Source organism: Dermacentor andersoni, chromosome 9 (assembly GCF_023375885.2).
Source record: "Dermacentor andersoni chromosome 9, qqDerAnde1_hic_scaffold, whole genome shotgun sequence".
Classification (NCBI taxonomy): domain Eukaryota; kingdom Metazoa; phylum Arthropoda; class Arachnida; order Ixodida; family Ixodidae; genus Dermacentor; species Dermacentor andersoni.
In genome coordinates this window covers 30,833,269-30,855,222 of record NC_092822.1, presented here as the reverse complement: position 1 = coordinate 30,855,222, position 21,954 = coordinate 30,833,269, and the positions used below count along the sequence as shown (strand labels likewise).

General features: G+C 44.7%; 1 protein-coding gene across 1 annotated transcript in view; it reads right to left on the bottom strand.

Moving 5' to 3' along the window:
- Positions 1-21,954, bottom strand: part of LOC126527517 (ATP-dependent RNA helicase DHX30-like) — a 56,396-nt gene that overhangs the window by 2,527 nt on the left and 31,915 nt on the right. The window contains exons 12-18 of the mRNA XM_055068712.2: positions 19,919-20,223; positions 17,127-17,335; positions 11,774-11,873; positions 10,351-10,501; positions 7,491-7,725; positions 4,954-5,146; positions 3,250-3,520 (exon numbers count right to left, since the gene is read on the bottom strand). Coding sequence (XP_054924687.2) covers positions 3,250-3,520; positions 4,954-5,146; positions 7,491-7,725; positions 10,351-10,501; positions 11,774-11,873; positions 17,127-17,335; positions 19,919-20,223 — 1,464 coding nt within the window. The remainder of the gene's footprint in view (positions 1-3,249; positions 3,521-4,953; positions 5,147-7,490; positions 7,726-10,350; positions 10,502-11,773; positions 11,874-17,126; positions 17,336-19,918; positions 20,224-21,954) is intronic.

Genomic DNA, 21,954 nt, shown 5'->3' with positions numbered 1-21,954 from the left:
AAATTAGGCCTAATTGCCTTGGCAATTGGCATTATATTATTTATTTATTTTACAATACTGCCGCTCTCAGCCGAGAGCCTAGCAGACGGGCATGAACACTTTCTTTTCCGTGCATAAACACACGTACGAGCTACACAAAGAATGAAAAAGCAACGATATTCAACAAAATACAAAAGATAAGGTAGATAAGGTATACAAATAGAACACTAAACAACGCAGAATAAAATGAAAAACAACCACGGCACATCATAGACAAGCAAAATCGTGAAATATTTGGGAACAAACAAGTGTATACAACTTTTTTTTCTAAGTACTGTCAGTTTAACATAAAGAGAATGCCCCCTGCGTGGGCCAGTGAGTTTATTGTTTACTGCTCATCATCCAGCTCATTGGGGATCGGGCCTGTGATTGCACGCGTGGGTAGACCAAAGGCTGCAGAAGCAGCATTTGGGTCTGCAGACGACAGCCGAAAACTACGGCGAGTGTGCTTAACAAGTTCGTCTGCACACTAGCTGTATGGAACGGGTTAGGCTCGTGCTTAAGCAGAAAGCACAGAGCCTAATTCGTGCAACAGTGCTTGAACTGCCCTTGTTGTACAACCAATATCACATGAAATGTCTGCAATTTGTGGAATCCAGACGACACGTGGCAAACATCGGGCCGAGCGACGGGCGAGTGCAAAACAAAGCTGTGGCCTTGACCGTCATGAAATTTCAAGTGCCTGAGCCAAACACCGAGTGAAACTGTAAACGCGTTTTCTGTATTGCACACCTGAAAATTATCAGTTTCCATCTTTGCAAGTCCCTCTACACCTAGCGGCATCAAAATAAAACAGCAGATCTCAATAATAATGCCAAAACAGCACTTATATCTTCCGGAGTGTGAAATGAGACTAAGCCATTTGACTTTCATTTACCATTTTACAAGATTTTACCATTCATATCTTATTCCTTGCCGTCACCACGGAGACCGAGTGTCATGGGCGAATTAGGATGACAGCGGGCAGCCTGGGCCATGCCGTGTTAGGCAGTCATGGTAACTGGCGAGAGCCACCTGGTTAAAATTACCGGAGCCCAAACATTGCGCGTGCTCAGTTGTGGCAGATGGTGCTGGAAGTGGTAACAAGGTAATGCTACGCTAAAGCTCCACATTACTATGCTTTGCGTCTCCGAATCTCTGAGCATCTCTTTCTATGCACGTGAAGGCAATAAGCCTCCTCGCGAATGCATAGTTGTTGCATTACAAGATGCGCTGCTGAAAATGATCAATCTGCAAAACCACGGAGTCGTTCGAAGCTAGAGGGATGCAGTTCAGGAGACTAAGCCATTTGACTTTCATTTACCATTTTACAAGATTTTACCATTCATATCTTATTCCTTGCCGTCACCACGGAGACCGAGTGTCATGGGCGAATTAGGATGACAGCGGGCAGCCTGGGCCATGCCGTGTTAGGCAGTCATGGTAACTGGCGAGAGCCACCTGGTTAAAATTACCGGAGCCCAAACATTGCGCGTGCTCAGTTGTGGCAGATGGTGCTGGAAGTGGTAACAAGGTAATGCTACGCTAAATCTCCACATTACTACGCTTTGCGTCTCCGAATCTCTGAGCATCTCTTTCTATGCACGTGAAGGCAATAAGCCTCCTCGCGAATGCATAGTTGTTGCATTACAAGATGCGCTGCTGAAAATGATCAATCTGCAAAACCACGGAGTCGTTCGAAGCTAGAGGGATGCAGTTCAGGCAGATCGTGCTGGCTGAACGGCCACACTTGCAGCTCCCACTGACACTGGCGCCAGATTTCCCCTGGTAATTTCTGCAGGAAATTTTATTGTCTTGTCAATCCAGAACAAGGAGACTGGCTGTGTGTCTCCATAAAAAAAGATGAACTCGACAGCTGCGCATTGCTTGTTCTCTCGTGACCCTTCTCAATTCAACTCCCGAGGAACACAAGGGGATCAGTGATGGACCATGACGCAGCAATACTCTTTCTGTGCTCCATTTCACCGATCCCATGCAACGCAGACAAGGCTACGGGTAACATCAGCCAACCAGAACAGAGAACAAGAAGAAGCACGCATCCACTGTCCAAGCACCTACTGCCCTCTGTGCAAACAGACTGAATGCAAGCTTCATGGGACTACATTAAGTGCAGGATGGGAGAGCCCTCCTCCCTTCAATGAAATGCGCGGCTGGCTCCCACTGCCGATTGGCAGACACCAGCCCTTTCGCTGTACTGCACAGAATTGGCGATTTGGAGTAGCGTATTTATTTGATTCTAATGTGCCCTTAATTGTAACGTGCAGCGTTTGCCGTGACCTAAAAATAGGAAAGTCGCAGTTTCGCCCGAAAGACAAAGCATTGATTGCGATAGCAAACTAGTAGACAGCTATATGAAAAGTAAGTATAGTTTTATCGGCCATATGAACTTCTAAACATTCACTTACTAACTAAATCAACAAGCATGGCATCATGCGTGCACAAGCAAACATGAGGTCTCACTCGATGACCGCGGCAACGGGAGTGAGGAACGCTGGAGTGACGAAGTGCTGTAGCAAGAGTGAGCAAATCGGCCTTTGTGTGGCCTCTTGCTTGAATGCAGACTAAGCGACGAGAACGTAGCGCGGTGTACCCAAGATGCACAGACTCTGTCTCCATTGCAGATCAATTACAAGATAGGGGCCGCGTGGCTGCGCCAGATGCAGCAGCTACCAGAGTAGAATGGCGCTTCTGTTTGCATCAGGCCCGCACAAAAGTTTCGGGAACTCCGAATGCCCATGATGCGGCCAGATTTCCGTCCGTCTCCACACGTCTGCACAGTCGGCACTTCCATGCCAACAGAGCAAATGCAGAAAATGAGAAGATTGACGGTGTACTAACCTAAGCATGCGTACTACACACAGCACATGGAGGAAGCTACGACAGCTAGGCTTTAAGCATGTACGAGGCAGCCATTTTAAATTGCTGATGGTGATACGGTAATGCAGATTTACGGTCGTATTCGATTCTAACGTGCATGCAATTTTTGGACCCTTTTGATCAGGAAGAAAGTGCGCGTTAGGTTTGAGTAAATATGGTATGGGGTAGTTCCTGGTTGGCTGGAGCAACCTGTAGCCAGGCACTTCTCAAACACGGAGAAGCAGTGGTGCAGTGCACACCAATAACTTTTGTTGGAGAAGATATTGAGAGAAGGAACGAAGCTGTACATTTGGCCGGAAAGCCCACCCGTCACACATCCCTGTAGCTACTGACCTGTCGAATGGCGAGACAGGAGGTTGGACGTGGCATCCACAATCCTCGGCCAAAGTTCCCGCCGCAGAAATGCCTCCTCAGGACACAACTCTGCGGACTGGTGCATTGACAGGTGCAAGTCGAGCATGTAGTCCAGCATCCGGCGCCAGCGCCAGATGAGGTCTGCATCCCGCTCGGAGCACCGGAAGGCCAGCAGTCGTTGCTCGTCGATGAGCAAGCAGCCCCGGTCGGTTTTCGATGGTGCCTTAGCGTGTGCATCGAAGACATAGTCCTGCGTGTGAGGGGGACGGTGTACAGCTGAAAATCTACCACTGGGCACATTGTTGGTGATGTAATGATGATGTAATGATGTGAGGACGTCATAATATTGAAAGTCTGTTAGATTCACGTGTACCATGAACTGGTGCCAATGAAGTTAATTAGGGCAGTACACCAGTACCATACATACATGTTGCTGAGGGTGCCAGTAGAGCATGTTGCACATATTGAGTGATTACTCAGGTTCTGCTAAATGTTCAATTGCAGCAAAATTTTGGACACCATAGAAGGCTTAGTTATATTTAAAATGTAGGCCCACAGAAACCACTGTGCAAGATTCTACATTCTAAATACAAGTGAATGAGTGCTGTGATGAGTGCTCAAGTAGACCTTTTGATACCAAAAGAAATTAAATAGAGAATGTCATCTTTTCTTCTTACCACAAGAAGAAAAAGAGGGTTAAAGCCATAGTTTAGGTGTACAACAATGAGATCAAAATAAGTTCATGGCGTGAATGCAGCACAAAGCACCAAAGTGCGAGAAGATAGGAGACAAACACAGGTGCTGACTACCAGCTGGATTTTACTGGTCAAAAACATAACATATAAACACAGTGACCCCCGGGGTGATCTAACACGGTATTGCAGACACATGGCAATATTGGAAGGTCCAAGAACCAGCAGCAACATATTGAAGAGATATGTCAAAAGACATGCACTTGAAAAAGAATTTGCTCTTTTGAACCTGCGTACCATTTAATTGGCAATCTTTGGCTAAAGTTGCTTGTGGCTATGCAACCTGCCGATATTGCCATGCATCTGCGATACAGTATTCAATAACACGCTTACCTTCTATGTTCCTATGTACGCCTTCTTTGACCAATAAATCTCAATTTGTAGTCGGCGCCCGTGTTTGCCACCTACCCTCCCGCATTTCGGTGCTTCCTGCTGCATTCACACCATAAACTTATTTAGGCCTACTTGGCCAAATTGCCATCCTAGTCCAAAAAAGAGTGCAGCAGAGAGCTATTATCGCTGTAGCTATCGAGCTATTACTGTACAACAGCCATGTGGCACGAACTGCCCACCTCAATGATGAGAGTTGTCGCTGTAGCTACTGTAGAACAGCCATGTGGCATGGAATTGCCCACCTCAATGATGTGAGTTATCGCTGTAGCTATCGAGCTATTGCTGTAGAACAGCCATGTGGCACAGAACTGCCCACCTCAATGATGTGCGCTATCGCTGTAGCTATCGAGCTATTGCTGTATAACAGCCACGTGGCACGAAATTACCCACCTCAATGACGTGAGCTATTGCTGTAGCTATCGAGCTATTACTGCAGAACAGCCATGCGGCACAGATCTGCCCACCTCAATGACGTGAGCTATCGCTGTAGCTATCGAGCTATTGCTGTATAACAGCCACGTGGCACAGAATTGCCCACCTCGATGATGTGCACCCCAAGACCGGCAAAGAGCAGCAGGTGGAGTGACGTGATCATGCTGCAGTCGTACACAGTCGTTGGCTGGTACTCCGAAGGCTGCAAGGCACTGTAGTAAGCCAGCCATGGGTGCTCGTACTGAGGTGGCACTCTGTGCAGCAGGGAGTCCTCCGAGACTGCAGCCAGCTTCAGGTCTCTGCATGACCAAGCGCATTCATCTATCTTTGCTGTAGCAGACAAACGAAGCGCGAACAAATTAGTAGAGGGCAGGCGAATACTTGAATTTCGAATACAAATCGAATAGTTTGTGTTACTTTTTATTTGTGTCCCATTTGAGAATCCACCATTTGAAGTTGTTGAATACGTTTCTTTCAAACATGCAAGGGATGAAAATAGTTGGAGTCTTGGGGGAGACGGAACAACGGCTGTGAGGACTGTTCCAAATGATTCCGTGGCAGGATAGCTGTGGTTCTTCTGCAGGGGCACCAGTTCCTGAGTGAATGCACAGGTGGATAACTTCAGCTCAATAATTTCCAGTCAGTCAATAAGAATAACTCCCCTTTAGGCAGTCTAAGTGCAAATTTGCTAGGATTTCATTTTTCCCTGTCCCAGCAAGTTTGTGCCCTTTAAAACAATCCACAGTACTGTGGTATCATAATTCCCTCCTTACGCAAAAACAACACTGTGTCCATCTGGTAACATGCTGTTCCGTTGTTTGAGTACTGTCATTCTCGTGATGCCTCAGATAATTCAATGCAGTTACTTGTCATAAGTTCCTCCTCCATCTGTATATCTAATTATGAACAGGGTTACACAAGCCTGATTTCTTTTATCAAATGAACTTCAAGCAAACTTTGCATTTCATGCCGCTTCAGAAACAAGAAAATATTTTTATTCCATCTGATATTCGGGGGTTGTTTTTCAATTATTAGTATTTTATTTGACCTGGAAATTTCCCAATTCGAGCATCCCTACAAATTAGGCCTAACTGGAATGTGGCGTTAGGTCATAGGGGAGTGCGCTCGCACTAGAATGACCATTGTTAGTGCTTTACGGCTGTTACGAATGTTGAAGCTAGCTTCCACGCTGGTCGTCTTGTCCTTTTACCATTGCAATACTTCCGAGGGCATACAGCCCGAGACTGATGAACTGATTATTTTAACATAATGGGGCATATAATGCTTTCACATTAAAACTCATGTAAAATAACACCCTTATAACAAGTTGGACGTTGGCTGTATCGAACTCTAGGCATCTGCTGCATGTGCAAGAAAGCATAAAGGGAAATGAATTGGAGCAGGTCTATGTAATCTCGTGCATTGTGAATGGCACTCTTAGCGACACTGAGAAACATGTTAAGGCAAAGGCAAAAATTAGTGCCTACCACGCAGTTTTCTATTCAGTAAATATATTTGTTTCTCCTTTTTCTTTCTCCACTAGAAATAACAGATCCTTACATAACGAACTCATCACAAAGGTTTGTGTTAGTTTGGTACAGGCGAGTCTGGGCATATCGAATTACCTGATATGTCAAACAATTTTGTTGCGTATAAGTACAAGCGTGTGTAGGTGTTCTCATTTCGAGGGCCAAACTATTCTTTGTGTGCGCTCCACCTCTCTTACTTTCTTTGTTGCAAGCTATTTAACCAGCTACGTTTCACGCACATTCAACGAAAAATGAAAAGCCAGCATAAAATATATTTGTTCAATAATTGCTCATCACACATGTGACTACTGTGCTAAGCTGATGTGCAATCTTCACTTTGAGCACAGCTCATTTTAAACGACCTGCAACCCACCACGATACAAACCAACACAGAGATACAATATTAAAAGAACTTTCTCCTTTTGCGCAAGATAATCCATAAGGCGTTGATTGTTGCACAGTCATAAATGCATAGGTTTCTTTTTAGAACTCTCTAATAGCACAAAAATCTTGCCTCGTGCTTTTCAATATACGTGGTACAGTGGAATCTCAATAAACAGAAATTGTTTAAATGGAACTGCCTCTTACATGGAACTCCATTCTCATGGTTGGATGGTTTTGTATTCATGCAATTGCATTCAGCTTTGTCCCTCAGTAAACGGAACTCCTGATAAACGGGACCAATTTCCATGGTCGCTTGAGGTTCCGTTTAAAGAGAGTCCATTGTAGTAAGCATTAACAACTTGGGATGCTAACAAATGCGAATGATTTGAGTAAAGGTTCGAAAGTTTAATATTATCTCCTCCTCACCTATTTAAAGCAAAAGCCTGCATTCTGTTGATCGATGCTGAATTATCAAAGCACATTTGATAGACAATGCAAACAAAAAGGCAACAGCAGCCATAGGAGGCTCTCATGGGACATGTAACTAAAGACTGCGCCAGTCGATTTGCTCCCCCTGCCTTGAAGCAGGCAAGGGGGGGGGGGAAGGGGGCATGCATAATAAGCCTGCTTATTATAACCATGTTCGACTGTAGTAAATCTGATCCAACCCCAAACAACAGCAGAACAAAGGTGGCTGAAGGAAGAGCAGGATTTCCCTGCAGACACCTACAGGCAGGCGAACTCAACACCTTCGCGGATGACCTGGTTCTTCTTGATCTTCCCCTGCAGCACTCGAAGCACATTGGGGTAGAACCCGGCAGTCATGGCTGCCAGTGCCAGCTCCCTGTGATGGAGGCGGCTGTTGAAGTTTAGGCCCCACTCCCTCTTGATGGTCTGCTCGGGCGAGGTCTCTCCACTATTTGCCAGCACCCGCTTGAGAGTGCGGACAAGCTCTTCACCCATGCCTGTGTGTGGATGACAGAACAGGTTACTGGCATGTGCAAACTTAATTTTTGAGACTGAATCGAATGCAAATCAAACAGTACAAGAACCAAATCAAACAGAGTATGGAAAGCTCTTCAAACAGTTTCTAAATAATGACCAGCCATTTGCACCATTGACACAGTAAAACCTCGTTAACTCGAAAATGTGAAAAACCAGAAAGAAATTTTGAGATAAGCAAAATTACGAAAACAGAAGCCCGCTGGCAATGCATAGACCACATAAGTTTTTTCAGAATGGTGCCAGTAATGTATTCTTCGTTGATCAATTTCATGCGACTTGGCTCCGGACACGTCAGTGTAGACGAGCAGCAGCATACTGGCACTATGCCAAAACAGCATACTTGAAGCTCGTCATCCAAGTTCGTAACTAAAGGGGTCACCCCTTTAGTTATGGATGACATGAATGAACTTGGATGACAGGCTTCTTGAAGTTTCTGAAGCGTAATGAATTCCGGACAACTTCACTTAGAAAGCCAAAACTGTTAAACCTTCAGCAGACGCCTGCTAGTGATGTTGTTTACGCCTCACTTTTGCGCAACCATGAAGTCGCTACCGAGCTGCGATCTCACTGAAACGACGCTGTGGGCTTGCATGCTCACCTGGTTTGCGCGCGTCAGTGTGGACTAATTGCACCTGTTCAAATGAGTTGACCATGTTGCTCAAGACCATGATTAATACATTGTAGCCAAACTGATGCATCACTACAGTCACTAAATGAGACAGAATCGACTCTCAGTTCGATGCTTCTGAGCGAGGCGACAATGAAGTGGCAGTGAGCAGGTGAGCAAGTGATGACCGAAAGAAGTGGGAAAGAATAAGTAGGGAGCGCACCATGTAGCTCGGCTAATGAGCTTGGTGCCGGCATGAGCAGCTCGCTACTGCCAGCGGTACATTCAAATTAAGAATGAGTGCAAGCGATGCTGCCCTGTTGCCTATAGCCAACCTGTGCGCAACAGGGCAGAAGGTGTGGAGAGTTTTCCAAAAACATGGCAGCCGTGGCGTGTTTCCGATTCCTGCAATTGCTGCTCGCGCATGCCGCCAGCAAAAGCACAGCCTTTGAGATCGGTGTCTGTTTCTCAGATAGAGTCCGTGGCCTCCATGATTGCACTGGCGCACCACAGCAATCTCAGAGGCCACGGTGAGTCCGTCACTGGGTGTAGATTTGGGCAGTGGTTGCATTCCGACACAAACTTGGGTGGCGTGGCGCGAAGTGTGGAGGATGCGCTCGGCTCGGAGTGAAAAAAGGGGCACATTGAGGGCCTCTCCTGCAAGAGATCGTACAACTTGGCACGACCACAAGGCATGTGGCCCGGTTTGTTGATGCCACTAATCGGAAGTCGCTGTGGCCGCACAATTCTGTTTTCCCTTTTTGGTGCTATCACAGATGAAGTGTGAAATTTTTTTCTAACATACTGAACAAGCCTTACAACTCCTGATGAACACCAATTTGAGTGTAATTAGTTGTATCTTCCATGGCATAGTGAGCTCCCTCAAACGAGACCGCTCCTGCTCATTTGAACAAATGTGCTGCCAAACTAGGCCTCTCTGAACGCCACACCCGAGACTAAATTTAGCACAGATTGCAACATGCGTGGCGTGACAACGGCACCATCTGCACACGTGACAAAATTGAAGGACCTTTTTCCTCTACACAACAATACCAAAGTAAGGTGCATGGATAGTTTGGTTTGCAAAGATACAAGCGATAATGCTAGAACATATTTTTATTACATTGGTTTCAGCAAGCGACCCCCTCTGACCCTGTTTTTACACGCAAAAGTCCCTATTTACAGATAATGGCTACTCGATTTGAAGACTGAATCGAACTAAACAAAAAGATTAATCAGATTCACCGTACAGTGTCCATTGCTTTTAATTGCCGTAAAAGAGTGACATGCGTCTGCTCATCCCAGTGCACGAGTACCAATTTCGGCACTCACGCGAATTAACTTGTAGTTTACATTTGTCAGGCTGTCATGTATTGGGAGATTATTATTGAACACTTGTGTATTGAGGGATAAGTCTTGCACAAAAGAGTTTGTTATTCAATGTCTTCATTCACTACAAGGAATAAAGTATATATTTAATACTTCTTGATTGGGCACTCTACATGTAAACCCTTGGAGAAAAAGAAAATTCAGGAATTTCGCTCAAGTTTTCCAGAAATGATTTGGGGAGTTTAAGCGCTAGAGGTTGTGCACAATAAAGATCCTGGGCCGGGCTAATGTAAAACTATTCCACTGTGTTTTTATATAAGATCTGCCATTCTCATGAGAGACCTTGACAAGCAAGTGCCATAGCACACTTGCTAATGGAAGTCTCAGAACGACCACTACAGATGTTAAATGAACGTGATTTAAGAAATATGGAGTGTGGCTACATTGCTCAAATGCTAATCACATTACCATCGAAAGACGTCAAGCGATGAGTCCTACTGTAACGTTTATTTTTCTTTTTCAAAATCTGCCATTAGCCCTCCGTGATTGGCCAAAATGGCTGGGGTCCCTCCAATAATTTGCAGTAAAAAAAAAGGAGGGGAATAGTTTTATATTATCCCGGCCCTGATGTGCATCAAAATCAACGAACCTTTGCTCAGCTCTAAGCAGAAGGGGTTGAGATCGTTGCGCTGGCAGAAGGACTGCTGCTCCGCCCCCGGCATCATCTGGTTCCAGTGGGAGAAAATTTGCGACAGTGCGAAGTGATCGCTCGTGCCAGTCTTGTCATAGCAGAGTTTTATCTGAAAATATAGCAGAAAAATTTTATACCATTTGCATTGCGGATGCCACATATGTGGGCGACACAAGTACAGATTATGTAGCATGTTACGCACAAGGAGTAATTATACACACATAGCACATATGAAAGCAAAAAAATTATACGCATTAGGACCATTTATATCTAAAGGGACACTAAAGCGAAACAATAAATCAGTTTAGCCTAATGAAGCGTTGTTTGAGAACCCTGCAGGCAGTCATTTCAATAAGATAATTTGATTATTAGATGAGAAAATTAAGGTCCAAGTATCAGTATCTGAATTTCGTGCCGAAACCCCAGTGCTGGTACGTCAGCGTGACATCAGGGATTCCAAAGTATGTTTTCGCATTTGGGCCGCGTTGGCTAGAATAAAGGTTCCTGAAACTTGGCATGTTTAATATTTAGTTCCTTTAGAACACAATGTAGTCAATCTGTACCGCTGTATATAGGTAGTAGGCCCTAGAAGATGCCATCAAAATCCAAGATGTCACAGCCCCCAGGTGCGGCAACTCAAGTAGGTGTCGCCACCCGTATTTCGTTCTTGCACTTTTTCTGGCTTACCAAACGTCTTATCGTTGTAAGAGAGGTGTTTTTAGTGTTGTAGAACGGTAATTTACTGATGCAGAAGAAATCATTTTTCACTTTAGTGTCCCTTTAAGATACACGGCACTAGTGGCATGTGTGTATCATTTATTTTGTTCTGCTGTTCTTGTCCGTAACGTGTGACCCCAATCTGTACCTACTTCTCTGCCATTTCTTTCTTCTGTTTTCGTGGTGAAACAATTAAGTAAACAAGTTCCATAAACTTGCAAGATTCATGCCCTAACACTGCTTACTAAATAAACAGAAAAAAAAAAGTAACAGAGGGCATGACGTAGCGCTCCTCTAACTCACCCAAACTGGCTACGAAATGCACCGTTTTCTCGGTAATGTGATTTCTCAGCGTGGAAACAATTGAAACAGCAATACATTTCGCTGTAGGTTTTGATAAGTTGAAGATGCTGCCAAGGCTACAGTTTCTAGTAAGAAAAGCTATATGCTGGGAGTATGGGGGACTTGCACATTACAATTACAACACGCCCCCCGAAGTCTGGTAATATCGACCCTGTTGTCTTGGAGAGTCTTTTGAAAAGTTAACAAACCCCTCTAGCCCGATTTCAAAGCTTTCTTAGAGCTGAAAGTTATTTTGCTTCATTAGTAATTAACTTCCTTGACTAATAAATTCACAAAGAAAGGGTATGTAAATAAAAGTTACCTTCTGGCTGCTTCCACGGGCTCCATCCGCATTTCTGGTGGTAAAAAGGTTAGAAGACTCGGACAGGAGAGTAACAATCGACACCACGCTGTCCAAGCACCTACAATAAACAAATTACAGTAAATGATGGTACTAATCAGTAAGCATAGCTAAACGTGACTTTTTTGATCCTGTTCCCACACTACCTTGTAGTCTTTGACCATTCATTCACCCATACAGCCATTCTTTCTAAGCTATTATAGCCTCCCGAGCCCTTGGACATTAAAGGAGCCCTGAACCACCCCTTGGGCTTCGTGAAATAACACAGTCTGCGAGTAGCATAAGTTGCTGTGAACATCTCAGCCAAGTTCTGCTGTTGTATGCGGTGCACGGAGCTTGCATGCGGATCCCAAAGTCACTTTTCTCTCAAAGGCTCTCTCTTCAACAGAAGGCCCTGTCCCCAGTCTCTTCTGGACGCTTTATTTAATCATCGGATGCTTTATTTTGTCGTTCCCTTAGATGGCTGCTACTGGCCGATAGCTGACATCATGCTGTGGTCGGCTACATGGCGTAGATACCGTGGCCACCGCAATGTGCCATCGTGAGTCTACTGGCTAAGCACGCTGTGGCTCGCCAAGACTATCGCTTTTGGCTTATGTTTAGCGTGTCGTGGGCACCAAAGGCGGAAGTAGTGCGTCTACGTTAACATCAAAAATGAAATTTGAACTGCATGCCCCGGTGACATTCAGAAGGCGGGGCGTTGTGGGCACGCCCCACTGCGTCGTAGCCTTCGCAGTGCAAGGCATTGAAGAAGGAACGGGAGCACAACAGAGGCAGTGTCTGATTCCTAACTTCGCTTCAGCTGAATGCATTGAAGTACTTTTTGTAGCAAAGTATTTCTGAAATAGCACATTTTCACTTTAAATGCCTTTCTCCACTTCGATAAAAAGTGGTTCAGAGCCCCTCTAAATGCAAATATTAAGGCAAGCCATAGTGAAGAACTACTGCTATAACATGCCAAGAGCATCGCAATTAGCAAAAATAAGATTTATTAGGAGGTATTGGATGGCCATTATTATTTAAAAGGCAACCCACTTGCTGAGACATGGACAAACAAAAAATCATACGAACACAAGCGCTCACATTTGTGTAATCTAGTGTTTCATGCATGTCTCAACACGTGTGCTGCCTCTGAAATGACAGGATTCATGCTGCCGCTCATTGGATCGAAGACATTAGGGTACATACACTGAAACCTGTAAAACTCACCTAGCTCCGTTCGAAAACTAGCATATGTAACATTTATTCGTCTACAGTTCGAATTCGTCTTATCTATTTGGTCTCCCCATCAAAAATACCTCATTGAAATGCTCGAGTCCATCCAGAACAGAGCTGCCCTGTTCATTTCTAAAATTAAGTCCCTTCGCCGGTGTCTCCCAGCGTAAGAACTTTAACCTTTTCAGTGTCAATGACGTAAATATACGGCACCGTGAAGAAGTCCAGAATGGTCGATGCCATATATTTACATCTGTACATTTATGCCTGTACATTTAAAAAGCGCGTCAATTTCTGTCAACGTTTTCTTTCCTGGCATGTGCTACCACTAGGTGGGAATACAGGGAATTTTTTTCTTGCGCCTCCCTCTCTTGGTTTTCATTGCATGGTTTGTTTTAGAGCTAGCTTGCTCCGGCGCGTCTATACACTAACGCTTTTGCATTGGTGCCCGCGCGGGTGGGCGGCAGTTTGGGTTTTGTTCCGCAGGCGGTTTCAACTTCTTGCACTCACAAAATAGATGGCTATCTCATTACTATTCACTTAAAGGGTGACCGCCTGTTTCTCACTCGTTTAGTGCTCACAGGGGTGCGCATAGGAAGGATATCGCCATGTATGTGTTTCCTGTTCTTTATTTTGGAGACTCGAAAACTAACTGCCTCTGGTTGGCGATAAGATGAAGATTAGCGGTAATATGTCACACACTTTGCTTTTTTGACGGGCACACAACCACACAGTTTTCTCGAGTGCGCTCACTTATGCAGTTTGATTAGGCTATGGATGTAAATATTAGTGTAAGAGCAGGAACATTTGAGACTTGCGAAATATTCTCGTGTGTGCATTTTTCTAAATCTTGAACTATGTGTATAACAATGAATCAAATTTTTATAAGTTTATTTCCTTTCTTTATTGTTGTTTTTCATGAATAAGAGTACATATATGCCGATGCAAAATATTTTTTCTCACTTTACGATCACCCTAGAAAAATTACGGTAAATTTTTTTGATATAGGTACCTCAGAAGAATTGGAATCTGCAATAAAAAAAATCGACCCTGGGCGGCCGCTTATGGCAAAAAAAAAAAAATCAACCCTGAGAGGGTTAATGACATACAGATACGTACTTGAAAATCGTCGTTCTATTTCCCTATTGTGTTTATTTCATAAATATGTTCCCACCTGCACCTTATTTTTGGCTCTGGAATCACCTCCTCGATCATCATGGTGCTTACAAATCATTTCTGCTATAACCGCATATGTGGAAAAAATTGTTCACTTCGTCTGCATTACCGAGAGCAATTAAGCTCTGGAATGATATTCCTGACAACTTATCTTTTTCTGACCCTGGAGAGTTCGAAAACCAGCTCTGCCTGCACCCCTCACCCAATGCTTTTTTGGGCCTGTGACACATGTATAAAAAAATCAAGTGCGCTTCCTCTGAAATGACAGGATTTGTGCTGCCGCCCCTATTAAGAAGCTGTAAAGCACTCATTGCATAATGTGCCCCGTATGCAATTGTTAAACTGTAGTCAACCCCTGACATGTATGCAGATGGTGTGGCAAAGCCATTTTGAAGCTGAGAGCATTCAGTTCGTAAACCGTTCATTTAAGTGAGTGGTGCTGAGCCGGTCGGAACAGGGAAGCCGCAGTGCAGGGGGCCGGCTCTGTGTGGCCGCCTTTAAGAGTAGATGTTTTTGCAATGGTTTTTGTAGGTGGCCGCACACTGCAAGCTGTTTTCTAGTTTTGGTTTCTTGCACACTAGATGTTTCTTGCACACTTGCCCACACTTTCAGCAGGAGGCGGTAGCAAAACAACGCAAGGCTTCCCGCTCACCAGACACTGCTCTGTGGTAGCAGCCACTGCAACCAAAGCATCAGGCTGATCGAAAGCCATCTCTTCAAGCCTCACCAACAGAGTTATGAATGGGCTAATTTTCTTCAGCACATACTGCCAAACACTGTTTAGCAGAACCCTTTGTGGCTGTTTTAGTGTGGAAGGGCCAAGGCAAGAAGTCCGAGAGCCATTTAGAGTGCGAGAAACGCGAAGCTGTATGCTACTTGCCAGCATGTCTTAAGCTTTTTTTTTTCATGTCTGCAAGTCCTTTTCAATGGATTTTATGTAAAGGCCCTTTGTGGACAAAATAAACCAAATATTTTGTAAATGTGATGTCTGCAGCTGAATTCCTAGCAACTTGCTTACGCATGTAACACGGTGAAAAGAACGCGAAAATGTGCCGTGGAGCACCAAGCAAGACAAGTGCCGCGTGGGCAGAAACAAAGGGGTTAAAAGAGAGGCTACTGACAGACGGAGGTTGTTGAGAGGCTGGAGACACCCAGGGTACTATCCCCTCAAACAGAAAAATAAGTAAATATATACTTCCCACGTGCATGAAACAAGCCCTTTGAAGGAAGCTGCTATCCAGCATCATTTGCCATAATGCAAAGTGTTGCCAGATGGGACTGTGTGTCCATGTTAGGTGAGCAACTGTGAATCCAACGTGAGCATTTGTGCGATGAAAATGGCACTGTTAGAGGTACTGCAGCGCCCTTGTAACAATTGTAACTGAAAGCTTGGCAACCTCTTTGTATAGCAGAATTTTTTTTATGGGGGGGGGGGGGGAGGGGGGGACTAGCTTCATTATGCCCAACAGCATGACAATGATGATTTCATACTATAACCGGCGCTTGTTACAACGAACCGTAATAACTCAGGAAACGTCCATTGCACCTTAAGTCTGTCATACATAAAATTGCTGCCACAGTATGTTGTGAAAGGGCTACAAGCCCACATGTTACAATTACTCTCAGGCTGTCCATCGGACTTCTGTTGGGTTCGTTTTTGTAGTCAATGTCCGATTTTTCAGACTCCCTAAGGGCCGAAAGAACACACTAAAAAAAAAAAAAAAAAAAAAAAAAAAAAAAGAAATGAGAGAGTGCCTTTTACTTCCCCCAAACGCCCAAATCACCACAGGGACGTCCGAAATAGCTCTAAAGGCCTACCAGTACACTTATTAAGTGCAGCGGTGTTCGCGCTGTGATAGGAGACTGCGGTTGCACGCGTGTGTAATTAATGAATACATACTGTGCCCCGTGAAAGTTGCCCCTTTCGGTTCTCGGGCTAAAGTTAGCTGGGACACCATGTATATGCTTCACCGCAATAAATTGCGTATGCTTCACCGCGTACCGTCGCTGCATTGCAGCGATGCCGACTTTTGGGAACCGGCATGTAAATTTTGATGTTGACTTTTTTTTTCCTTTTCTGCGCTTTGAAGCGATCCGCGCCAATGACAAAGGCGGAGTCTGCACCATTGCAGACAGCTGCAAATTCTTTCAATGAAGAGCACGGTACCGAACAGCAGGAAGCTTCGTAGCGAATGTCGCAGCATCTAGGCCTAGCATTGGTGCGATACAGTGCCCCAAGCGGCCAGTCGTGCAGCAATTTGGTGTGTACTCGTGGGCTTCTTTCACACTCGGAAGAACACTTTTATGTAGCACGTATTGAGGAACGGAAAGCTGTATCAGGAGTTTTTCATGTCACACTAACATTTTTAATCTAATTATAATATTTGAGAGGTTAGTAAGACTAATTATCTAATTAGGCAGAATGAAAAAAATAGTTTTAGTATCTCCAAGCGACAGCAAACGACACGGCATTTATTCTGTCCAGCTACGTAGCATCGGCATATTTTTAAACTCGGGCTAAAGTTAGCTGGGACACCATGTATATGCGCCTTAACCGAGCAATTTCCTTTTTACTCATTAGTCTGAATTTTTTATAATTAGGATTCTCGTAGCATTCTCACAGAATTCGCATTAACGAGCTTTTACTGTATAATTCCCTCATGCCATGAATGTGGCTGTAGCTTAGTGGGTAGAGCACTGAGCTATTGTGCAGGGGGGGGGGGGGGGGCTTTAGCTCATCTCGTCGGAGATACTTTCTTTTTTTTTAAACAAAACAACGTCTTGCGTGAAATTCCCAACAGTGTCTGCTTGACAGAACAGCCAGTAACTGCAATGTGAGGGAAAGCGGCAAGGAAATCTCAACATTTAAGAAAATTATAAAAAAAGGGGCAAGAACCAGATCTGAGAAAAAGCCAACACGCACCCGAGCAACGCCCCAATGATGGTGGCCTTGGCCAACTGGGGTGCAGTTGTGAAATGGACAACGTGGTGTCCCAGGTCCGTAAGCTCCGCATTTGCGTCCATCAGGCCCATGACCTGAAGGTCCTTGATGGCCTTCGCGATCATTTCTGGAGCTGGTGGGTCCAACGCAAGAGACAGCACATCCTCGACTGACATTGTTGGACAGAACAGCTGCAAACGGGCAAAAAGAGGACATTAGGCAAGTCGGGGACAGTCCGCTGTGTGCAGAAGCTGTGACACGTGTGGTTTTGAAAGCAGACGGCATAATCTGGCATGGATTCAAGGAAGACCAGACAAGGGGCAAGAAAATGACCACTCACACATGCCAGCACGCCCAAAGCACTGGCAAAGTAGGAGGTGCTATCTAACCTCTTCTATACTTAGGTTAACATTGTGGCAATGAAGAGAATGCTATAGAACACAAGCACAGAAGACAGTGCTTTTGAAGATAGTCTCACGGTTCTAGAGCATGTTTAAGCTGAAGAACAGAAAAGTACAAACATCTTACAACACTTTTATTAAGACAAGACACCGGGCGTGTGACACGAAATCCCTCTGACATCGCCCCGAGTCTTTTTAGTCACTAGCAAGTGGCGAGTGTGGAAAGCTCTTCCACCGCTCTCGTTTTCTCGCACGTAGTTAGTCAACCATGTTTTGTGTTTTTGTTTTGCCGTGGCAGTTGTCTCAACCACTTGTACCACAGCTGATGTCGGAAGCCCCTCTTTACCTAGTGTAAAATTATCTTCATGGGAATCCTCAGTTGTGCAAGCTATAGCTAGCTGGCCTGCTTAAAGTGTTAGTTTCGATCGTAACACAGTTAAACCACAATATAACGAAGTCGGTAAAATAATAAATTCGCTATGTTATATCGATTGTTGTATTGAAATTCGACCTTTTATACAAATAAGTAGTTGCCGATCGATTTTTCTTACATGGAGAGGGGCTGCAGAAATTTTCGAATATAACACTTAAATGAGAAAACAATTTTGATAAATTTAAGTCGGCGACGAATGATACAGTTTCATGCTACACATGTCGACCGTATCTTCACACTGGCAGTGCATATTAAATGAAGCCAGCCACGCTATCGCATGCGTTGCCCGCACTGTGACGACGCTATCGGGAAAAGCGTCGGCAGTGGAAAGCGAATGCTGCCAACTGCCTCTTGCTCAAATGGGTCACTAAAGCTTACGGAACCTCCAATACCAAATGCGCGGGAAGACAGCTTACAAGGGGCCACGTCCTCTCGGCATGCCTACTCTTTGCACATGTGACAGATTACCTCTAAAGCAGGGTGCGTGGCTGTGTATGGGCTCAGCCATGCTTGCAGCCACGGCTGACACATGCGCCAACTTACCCCCTTCTCCTCTTTGCCTTTGCTCGTGCGGGAAGGCGGCACTCATGAAGCCAGCACCTTTCTTGTCTCACCATTGTGCACTTACACTCGCACTTAAAGCACAAAATGCACGGGGTGTGATAGGATCTTATCGCACATGGACTTTATATGGAACATGATGCGGTTCCACTTTGACGTTGCTCTTGTTGTGCGGTATGGTTTGAGAGGTGCGTTTGCAAGAGCTGCTTTTAATTCAATCATTTGACCACCTGTCTATGGTAAGTTTCCATTTACTGTCTTGGCATTCTTTCGCAGCAGCAGTTAAGTTTCGCTATATTGAAATTGCATACGAACACACTTCGTTACATTGAGGTTCTAAATACATGGTGTTCTACGTATGGACAAGAGGTTATGAAAAGTAAAATACTTTGTCATAATGAAAAAGTCGGGCCCCTCGGTTAACCCCCTTTCTTCCAGTTTGTTACATCAAGAATTTCATTATATTGAAGTTGTTATATCGAGGTTTAACTGTAAATGCTTTCAGAGTGTATATGTGGTTGTCTATTGTTTCCTTGGGCTTGTACTCGATGGTGGTCTACGGGCAGGCATGCACCAATCGTGGTGCACGGTGTGCAGAGGTGTAGCGCCGCTGGCACTCCCTTATCTCTACAAGGCAGCACTAAGCGATCCGCTCGGTGCTTTTGTGTTCACACACCAGTGTTCTGACAGCGAGTGCCTGCAACCATTGAGATCGCTTCAAGTTTGCCTGGGTGCGCATGGCACCATCCTTCTTAATTTAGTTGGTAAGCGAATGATGACTAATTTATACAGCCCATATAACTACTAACCTTACTTCGTACAGGTGTCTAATGATTTGATGATTTGCCTTTTGAGCGGAACTGCAATTCTTTTTTTCCGATAGAGCACTATTTCCGTACATCTGGCACAGCATGTTATGGCATACCCTTGTCATTCTCTCCCAAGTTTGAAGCAGAATTTCATATTCGTACATTGCTCCATTTCAACTGTGGCAGCGTCGCTGCACTACACTTTACTGCATGTCTCGACAACACAACTTCGTAAGCGATGACTGTCAGCCTTCAGGCTTTACTGACCCGTAACCCGTAATATCCGTAACACCAACTACATCCTGTACCAATACCCCGTAATACCTGTGATACTGACTTCGTAAGCGATGACTGACAGCCTTCGGGCTTTACTGACCTGACCCGTAATACCAACTACATCGCATGCCTGCAGTTCATTCACCCTATTTAATGATCACAGTTGTGCCCGCAATGTGCACTTTCTCATTCCATATTTTTCTAGTACTGTTCACCGCCATGCCATTTCTTTAGCATTGTGGCAGTGGCGATGAATTGTTTCAACTTCAAACAATTAAGTGATCCTGCACTCACCTTACAATCTAAAACGACTCTTGTCAGGTCAGTCGTCTGGATTTCTGGCCGCTTACATTGTTCCCATGATTGTAGCTCTCCTTTCATGTACAGATGGTAAGACTCCCCAGGTCGCACACGACCTGCGCGACCTGCTCGCTGCTGCACACTGGCCTTCGACGTGGCGAACGTGCCGAGCAGACTCACGCCCGTGGACGGGTTGAAGCGCTGCTCGCGCTGAAGTCCAGTGTCGACAACGTACACCACATCGTTGACGGTGATGGATGTTTCGGCGATGTTGGTGGCCAGTATCACCTTGCGCACATCTGAAGGTGGGAAGAGTGCAGAAAATCTGATGAAGGATGGGTTTCTGGCTTAGTTTCCAGCAAGTGGAAGAGCTTTGCAGGCATGCTAATTACCGCGTTTTTGCCATAGCTGTGACGGAAGGCACCACTGTTCAACTGCAGTAGAATCTACATGTCTTGAGTGGCGTCAACTACATCCACTTCGGATTTATAGTGGATGAAACTAATCAATCAATTAACCTTTATTAGTGATATGAGCAGAAGTGATTCACAGGGAATAACAGCTGATCCCGAATATGTTGAACTCGAAGGAGATGTCATGCACGCGTTCTTGTGGAATACGTATTGAACCGCAAAATCTTCTTGCATTCTTGAAGCCGAGTGGCGATCCGCTTTCGCAGAGGACAAACGGCCGCAGTTTACGCGAGCCATCCATATGCACAGCAAGCAATACTGAGAGCACCCTGCTCATTTTTCCTCCATGGCATGTACTGCCCATCGCATTCAATCTCGTTTGACCGCATCTGCCAGAACAGTGCCGTTTAATTTGTTGGCATCAAATATTTCCGACAATGCAAGAAGTGATTGCGCCTCCATTAGCAGTGTACTTGCAGGTGTGCGATGCAGCACAGCCTTCAACATACCAAATGTGATGGTGAACAGGAGTTCAATGCATTAGTAGTACATTGCTATACTATTGCATGGATTTTAAAGGTAACTTTCCAACTCTTCAATATAGACAACAATTCAATATATCCAAGTTTGATATATCCAAGATCGAGTGCATGCAGATGTAGGTCCCAGGGTTACAATCCGCAGAAAACTAACGCCAGCTAACATGGTACAGTCAACCTCTATTAATTCGACCCTGACAAAACAATTATTCGGCGGGTCAGGTCAAACAAGAGGCAGAAAGAATCAGGCAGTATTTACCCGATTCTAACACATCCCTGAATCAAAAGCTCGCATACAATTTATGGGTTCAAAGTACAAAGCTAACATGGAAATGACAGAGCTCTTAAATAAAGCAGAAATCGAACGTGCACCTGATTTTTTAGCAAAAAAAATTCGGCATGCCTCTGTTCCTGGCAATAGAAAAAGCTGGAACCAGGGAACTTCACCTTTATGGAATGAAAGTTTAGTCTGTCGTCGTTACTTTCGGAGCACCTTATCACTGTTTATGGAGAACTACAAGTCGTCCTCCATTTGGTCCATACTGTGTTTGATATTCTGCATTTATCAAACGACTCTGCAACAATTGCAAATGAGATGGTGGCCCACACCTAGACTAACCACTTTGCTAGTTCATCCTGCGATGCATGTGATTCTCCAAATGCCAAGAACATGTGACGAGACCTGTTGCTGATAGATCAACATCTAAAGTAACTTGTCATTTGAATGTGCTCTCGTAACCATACAGAAAGCAGCACATCATTGTCATGCTATGAGAGACCTTATTCGGTGGCCATTCATGGTCACCATCTTATGATGGCAATGGTGATGGCACTGGCTAGGCTGGCTCTGGTAGAAGGCTCTTATGAATGCTGTGAAAGTGGTTTTGGTGTTGGTTTCACATCGGATTGCACCATGCAAGCAATCTTCGGGCGAAATTTTTTTTAACAAAAAGGGGTGTGTTTGAATCGGGTAAATACTGTATAATTCATTGTGAGCTATCGTTTTCGCTTTCAGATCTTATTAGGACAGGCTGAAAATGGGCATTTTTGACTGTAGATGACGTGTGTTTGATGCGTT